The sequence below is a fragment of the Triticum urartu genome, chromosome 4A (genome assembly GCF_056163025.1).
Source record: "Triticum urartu cultivar PI428250 chromosome 4A, HENAU_Tu73, whole genome shotgun sequence".
In the NCBI taxonomy this organism is placed as follows: domain Eukaryota; kingdom Viridiplantae; phylum Streptophyta; class Magnoliopsida; order Poales; family Poaceae; genus Triticum; species Triticum urartu.
Window position 1 is genome coordinate 253,786,362 of NC_141876.1, and position 7,531 is coordinate 253,793,892.

Genomic DNA, 7,531 nt, shown 5'->3' on the forward strand with positions numbered 1-7,531 from the left:
TTTTCAAAATACTTAAGTATAGGTTGTTTTTAGAGTTCTTATGTGTGGGGAAACAAGAATTAGGGTTGGTTTCGAACCCCTCCTCCAAGGGCCACGAAATCCCCCCCCCCCTCCCTCTCTATTTTATATATACAGTCCTTAGGGCATCGTTTAGACTTTGGATTTTGTTTAGACTAAAAGTTCACCATAACTGCAACTTCGCATACTTCGTATGTGTCCAATGATAAGGCCAAGACGTCACAGAACTGCACCTTTATTAATAAAGTTTTCCTCTTTTATTCGCAATATCCAGATTGCAATCTTAGTTTCTTGCTTGTTCTTCGTTTGCTTGCAGGAAATAGACCCTCGTGGTCATGTTAATCGGGCTCCGGCGTAATCAATAACCCTTGAAGTTGGTTTAGCAATTGCTAAGGCGCGACGTCTTCACACGTTCGTAGTCGGATCATCAAAGTCAACTCCCACAAAAAACGATATTTATCTCATCGATGTTCGGGACACCTTCGCCTCTATCAATGTTCAACAATTATGTGAGTAGTCGTTCAATATTGGAGTGTTATTTGGCTCAGCCAGCGTGTGGTGAGAGCCTAGGAACTCTTCTTGTAACTGATTCCTTCTTCTATAAAGCTTAGGTCACTCTTGGTGTACCCTCAAATAAAAAGAACTTATTTCTACCGATAACTATATTAAAATACTTCACACAGGAGGTCATTTCTTAGCAAGGTTTTGCTGGCCGATCAGCCTCTACAATTTTGTGTTAGTTATACAATTAATCTATATTGTCTACCTGGTTAGGTCAAATGGGTTTGCACAGCAAGAACAAAAGGTGCTTTCAGGCTCACCTCAAAATTGAAAAAAAAAATAGGCTAATATCAGTGATTGCATTCATCCTACCAAAGTCTACCAAAGAACATAACAAGGGTGCTATAATCAAAATTAAAATGAAGTAAATCAAGGTTACCTTGTGATGCCTGTTATTATATATAATAAAATTACTTGACTTCATTTTTATCTTATAATAGTCAAGGTTATCAATCTTTATTGAAATCACCAGAAAAAAGAGAAAATACATTCCCCTCCAATAAAGAGGAAACAAATAAAACAATTTATTCGCAGTAAGCATATCAAATATCAAGAGTTCACCACATGAAATATCGCCCAGATAGATTCCCGTAATGGTGAGGCAAATATGCCCAGATAGATTCCCGTAATGGTGAGGCAAATATGCCCAGATATATTCCCGTAATGGTGATGCATATGGCGCTTAGATCTTGTTGAGGGCCTGAACAATGTCATTCTTCAAGTCCTCAAAATCCTCGACTCCGATGCTGAACCTGATCAGGTTGTCCTTGATTCCATAAATGTCTCTCTGCTCCTTCGAATCCCTGTTTATGGATCACAGCTCAAGAGTTAAAACTAAAACAATATTATGTGCACAATTATTGAATGTGACAACAGATAAATATATGTTAATACCAGTAGGACATGATGGCAGGCTGATCAATTATGCTCTCACAACCCCCAAATGAAGGGGCATGGTAGGGTATCTTGACAGAATCAATGAATTTTCTAGTAGAGTCGAAGTCCCCATCAACCTAAACACAAGATAATTTATACGTTAAATTGTTAATAGAGTCAACACACTTAGTGTTCTAGTATATTCCCTCTGTAACTTTTTATAAGACACTTTTAGAGTCCAATTACAGTGTCAAAAAACGTCTTATGTTTAGTTACAGCAGGAGTAGTATTTTACTATATTTTACCAAGACAATCAAATTACCTCAAAGCTGACAACACCACCAAAGCCAGTCATTTGGCTCTTGGCAATGTGATGTTCTGGGTGACTTGGCAAGCCAGGATAGTATACACGTGCAATCTAGGATATGAAATACAAACTTCAGTTAAAGCAACAAAAAACATAGATGGCCCGTAGTTGTCTCAAGTCTAGGACTAAAAGAAACAGAGTAGCACACCTTTGGATGTTCCTCTAAAAACTGGGCCATCCGCAGAGCAGTACTATTCTGGCACTGAACACGGAGATGTAGTGTTTTCATGCCCCGGAGGATCAGATAGGAAGCATTCTGACATCACAATGCAATGAAATGTTAAGAGCTTAGAAACAAGGTGTGAGACAGAAGAATACAGAGTATATATCATTTACTACTCATACTAGTCAAACTGCGTTTCAACAAGGATAGCATGGCACCTAAAGCTAGAGGTTCAATGCCTGGCAGGTCAAACTTCTGAATCTTGGTTACTAGTCTATAACTACGAATGAACCCATGCATTTCTAAAGAAATATCATTGCCTTTAGTTATACATACAAATTATTACGAAGATAATTTAAACGGAGAATTCGAGGAGTACATTCTCATTCATTGATTTATTGAGTTGAACATTTCAGAGACTAAATCTTATTCCTTTAGAAGTAAATTAGGAGGCAATACTATATGTGCCATGTCTCTATGCACCGAAAAGCAATGCAGCACCCTCATATTGCAGGAGCACAAACCCTTAAACAGCAATGATTTCTTTTTGTCCCATCTAGGACTGAAAGATAGTGTAAATGTACAACAACAACAACAACAACAACAAAGCATTTAGTCCCAAACAAGTTGGGGTAGGCTAGAGATGAAACCCATAAGATCTTGCAACCAACTCATAGCTCTGGTACATGGATAGCAAGCTTCCACGCACCCCTGTCCATAGCTAGCTCTTTGGTGATACTCCAATCCTTCAGGTCTCTCTTAACGGACTCCTCCCATGTCAAATTCGGTCTACCCCGCCCTCTCTTGACATTCTCCGCACGCTTTAGCCGTCCACTATGCACTGGAGCTTCTGGAGGCCTGCGCTGAATATGCCCAAACCATCTCAGACGATGTTGGACAAGCTTCTCTTCAATTGGTGCTACCCCAACTCTATCTCGTATATCATCATTCCGAACTCAATCCTTCCTCGTGTGGCCACACATCCATCTCAACATACGCATCTCCGCCACACCTAACTGTTGAACATGTCACCGTTTAGTCGGCCAACACTCAACGCCATACAACATTGCGGGTCGAACCGCCGTCCTGTAGAACTTGCCTTTTAGCTTTTGTGGCACTCTCTTGTCACAGAGAATGCCAGAAGCTTGGCGCCACTTCACCCATCCGGCTTTGATTCGATGGTTCACATCTTCATCAATACCCCCATCCTCCTGTAGCATTGACCCCAAATACCGAAAGGTGTCCTTCCGAGGTACCACCTGGCCATCAAGGCTAACCTCCTCCTCCTCACACCTAGTAGCACCGAAACCGCACATCATGTACTCGGTTTTAGTTCTACTAAGCCTAAACCCTTTCGATTCCAAGGTTTGTCTCCATAACTCTAACTTCCTATTTACCCCCGTCCGACTATCGTCAACTAGCACCACATCATCCACAAAGAGCATACACCATGAGATATCTCCTTGTATATCCCTTGTGACCTCATCCATCACCAATGCAAAAAGATAAGGGCTCAAAGCTGACCCCTGATGCAGTCCTATCTTAATCGGGAAGTCATCGGTGTCGACATCACTTGTTCAAACACTTGTCACAACATTGTCGTACATGTCCTTGATGAGGGTAATTACTATGCTGGGACCTTGTGTTTCTCCAAGGCCCACCACATGACATTCCGTGGTATCTTATCATAGGCCTTCTCCAAGTCAACGAACACCATATGCAAGTCCTTTTGCTCCCTATATCTCTCCATAAGTTGTCGTACCAAGAAAATGGCTTCCATGGTCGACCTCCGAGGCATGAAACCAAACTGATTTTTGGTCACACTTGTCATTCTTCTTAAGCGGTGCTCAATGACTCTCTCCCATAGCTTCATTATATGGCTCATCAGCTTAATTCCACGGTAATTAGTACAACTCTGAACATCCCCCTTGTTCTTGAAGATTGGTACTAATATACTCCGTCTCCATTCTTCTGGCATCTTGTTTGCCCGAAAAATGAGGTTGAAAAGCTTGGTTAGCCATACTATCGCTATGTCCCCGAGACCTTTCCACACCTCAATGGGGATACAATCAGGGCCCATCACCTTGCTTCCTTTCATCCTTTTTAAAGCCTCCTTGACCTCAGACTCCTGGATTCGCCGCACAAAACGCATGCTGGTCTCATCAAAGGAAAGATAGTGTAAATGTAATATTATATATTTTTCCACTGCAACAAATTGTAGGAGAGTTCAACTAAGGTTTTCCCCAAATCATCTAAGCCACAGTGTTCGTTTTTTTGAAATAAGTCAACCACTTGGATTATATAAAATATTGTAGAAATGAACCAGCTGTTTCATGACACTTTTGGCTGGGTTGAAGTGAACCCAGGATCAAAGAACCCTAAGGCATCATTTGGCAGCAGGGGAGGCCACGAGGATCCCAGCCCATTCACTGGAAACTTCCACCCCAGGGCAAATTATTCCTGGTTTTCCCACGTATGATTTGCTCGACACATGATATGGGAAAATCCCTCCACCTCCCGTCAATTCCCGCGGATAAAAAAGAACGCCTCCCAAGTCATGGAAAGAATTCCCTGCCTCTCAACACTACCTCTCACAATTGTCACGTGCACTTCTATTTTTTATCTCGCTGCTGGTAACGCTTCCATCCCGCATCCATGGCCAAATCCTTTGTTCACCTCCTCCCACTCACCCTCATGTACCAATCCATCACCACATGTTGCCACTCCAGTCGTCTCGGCAGAACTGCAAAATCTTGGCGTTCAATTTGGTACAGGCGGGCGGTGAGAAAGAGGAGAATCAAATGGGGCTTGCTAGCAGAGTCAGCAGCCTTGGCCTCGATGACTACGAGGGAGCAGCCATGGATGGCTTGAACATGACAGCCCGAAGAGCTTGTAGAATCCAAAGCAGCCCTCCAACGCTCCTGTTGCTGGGCCATAATTGAAACGATCTCTCCATTTTTTTTAAATCTTTGGAGATGTCGTGAATGAGAGATTATCCATGGTTTTCAACCAAATGGTAGCAGGGAATTGTCCGACCTGTGGTTTTCCATGGGTTCAGGTAGGGCCGGTACGATTCATCTCTGGTTTTCCTCCCTGGGTGTTATATCCCCCAACAACCAAACAAAGCCTGATGAATCGTCCAGGACTTTCCTTCCAGATTAATTTAATCTATGGATCCTTGCAGGATCCCAGCATGAGGCTAATCAATATATGGGGAGGACCAAATATAACTCTTGGTATATAGTGAAACTTGCTAGAAAGAAGCAAATAGGTTCGAGAGATGGATAGAAAGAATGCCAATCCAACATACCGGGTTTAGAACACCACCAACTACATGGTGATAAATGCGGACCTTGGAGACTAGCTCGTCCCTGCCACTGATACAGCCTCCAATAACCTAAAAAGCAAAAGAAACTGAGCTAATGTATATCTTATCTGTAAATAGAGTACTAAAAAAATATTCATCAACTTACATCATTGTGCCCAGCAATATACTTCGTTGCAGAATGAACAACTACGTCAGCACCTAAAGTCAGTGCTTTCTGATTGATAGGGGAGGCAAAGGTGCTATCAATGCATAGCAATGCTCCCTTGTTATGGCACATATTGGAGACAAGCTCAATATCAATGCATCTGAGAAATGGATTAGTAGGAGTCTCAGTGAAGAATAAAGATACCTGAAAATAAAGGAACCAACAAATTAGTCTACTTGTGGATGAATAAGTTAATGCGAAGAAAGGGGGTGAAAGAATTGTAAAGATTAAACTCACATTATTATTATCAAGTGCATCTTGAAGAGCATCCATGTCAGCAGGTCTAATAACAGTCATCTGTGCATCAGGTGTACAAAGATAAGAAACCCGCAAATTATACAGAAACGCAACAAAGATTCACTCCGATTAGTTGTTAACATGCAGATCACATTTATATCAAGTAAAGACATCTGAAATACTGGATCTTGAATGAAGCTGCATTTCTACTCCAAGTTTATTAGGCTTCTAAAATGTGGTCCCATACCACATCACTCAACAGCAACTATATCACCTGTAAGCTAGTACTGTATATTGCTGCTATGAACCTCTCATAATGGTTCTCACAAAACTAACTGAAGTGCATAGACATCTAATCATATTACTGAAAGAAAATGGGCATAATGGTAGCACATATTACCGTAATTCCCCTCTTGGGGAGCTCAGTCTCCATGTAAATTCTTGTCTTGCGGTACAAATCTGTGGTTGTAACAATGTGCCCACCTGCTGGGACAAGTGTGCTGAGCATAGCGACGCTTGCATACATCCCTGACGCCACAAAGACAGTGGACTCGGCTTTCTCCAGTGCACTGAAGCATCAAAATTAGCAACTATGGAAAACCGATACAATGGAACAAACAAGGCATAAAAAATCCACAAGAAAGAGAAGAATCTAGATTTCACCTCATCTTCTTCTCCAAAGCCTCAGTGGTCGGGTTCCCATACCTCCCGTATTCGAAGCTAGCATGCCTCCCCTCCTAACAAAAAGGAGATTTTGACAATATAACCGCAGATTTATCAAATCTGACAACTAGAGCACAGAATAGCAATACGGTAGGGGGCTTCAAACCTTGAAATCGATCAGCTCCTGCGAGCTACTGAACCAGTAGGCGGAGGTGTTCACTACTGGCGTGGTGATCGCGTCTGTGGCGATCCTTCTCCCAAGCCTCTCGCCTTACGCAGAGAAAAACAGCAAACATGTCAAAACCAAAAGGATAGCTGCGCGAAATACTCCTAGATCTGATGGGCAACAAGGGAGCGAGTAGGTTACCTGCGTGGACGGCGAGGCTAGCATCCGAACCGAGCAGGGCACGCTCGGCCAATGCGGCGGCGGACGGCTGCGCGAGCTTGGCGTTAGGAATGGCGCCAACCTCGGCAGCCGCCGCCGCAGAGGTGGCGGCGGATGCGGCCGCGGCATGGGAGGAGGTGCCGCGGACGCTGCTTCCGCCGCCGGAGTGGGAGGTGACGGCTCGGCGATCGGACCAAGCGGCGGCGACGATCTGCGCGACGCCTATGTTGCTACAGTTGCGGCGGGCCTTGGTGCTGAGCTGGCGGACGAAGTTGGGCGGGAAACGGAGGATGGTGGCGGAGGTAAGGGCACCGCTGTTGTCGCCGGCGAAGGACGCCGGGGATGAGAAGGAGACGGTGGCCATGGGGAGCTAGGGTTTGGGTGGCGGCGCGGGGCGCTCGACGGAATTGAGGGGTCGGGGTTGGTGGATTGGGTGGGCGCTGGTGTGGCCTTTCGAAATAACGAGTGGCCTATTTGTAGTGGAGTCGTGCCGACGGCATTCATGGTTTGGCAAAGAGCACCTATAGTGCGCCACTGATGTGGGGTCAGTTCGTTGCCGCCATTGCGAATCAAACTTCGATGGTGTGTTTTGAGTTTCCAATCCAATCAAATTTTTTTACCCTGATAGGAGTCACACGTGTAGCACAAAACAATTTCGCTCTGACTTTTTTTATGACAAATTAGAACAATGCTCGTGCGTTATAACGGGGTATAAATATTCCCGTACG

General features: G+C 44.0%; 1 protein-coding gene across 1 annotated transcript; it reads right to left on the reverse strand.

Annotated features, from left to right (window-relative positions):
- Positions 1-939: 939 nt before the first annotated feature.
- On the reverse strand, positions 940-7,264 carry MTO1 (Pyridoxal phosphate (PLP)-dependent transferases superfamily protein). The gene is made up of 11 exons (XM_048714773.2): positions 6,786-7,264; positions 6,585-6,688; positions 6,419-6,492; positions 6,156-6,324; positions 5,756-5,815; positions 5,459-5,662; positions 5,296-5,382; positions 1,971-2,078; positions 1,778-1,873; positions 1,474-1,592; positions 940-1,382 (listed from the first exon to the last, which is right to left on the reverse strand). Exons 1-11 carry the CDS (start codon positions 7,165-7,167, stop codon positions 1,262-1,264), a joined length of 1,524 nt encoding a protein of 507 aa, XP_048570730.2. The 5' UTR covers positions 7,168-7,264; the 3' UTR covers positions 940-1,261.
- Between the last annotated feature and the right edge of the window lie 267 nt (positions 7,265-7,531).

Excerpts from the sequence above, each read along its gene's own strand:
- MTO1 (XM_048714773.2), bottom strand. The coding sequence starts at position 7,167 with ATGGCCACCGTCTCCTTCTCATCCCCGGCGTCCTTCGCCGGCGACAAC. Across the intron at positions 5,816-6,155 it reads TCCCCAAGAGGGGAATTACG|ATGACTGTTATTAGACCTGC; the intron begins GTAATATGTGCT and ends CCTGATGCACAG. Across the intron at positions 5,663-5,755 it reads ATGCACTTGATAATAATAAT|GTATCTTTATTCTTCACTGA; the intron begins GTGAGTTTAATC and ends CTTTATTTTCAG.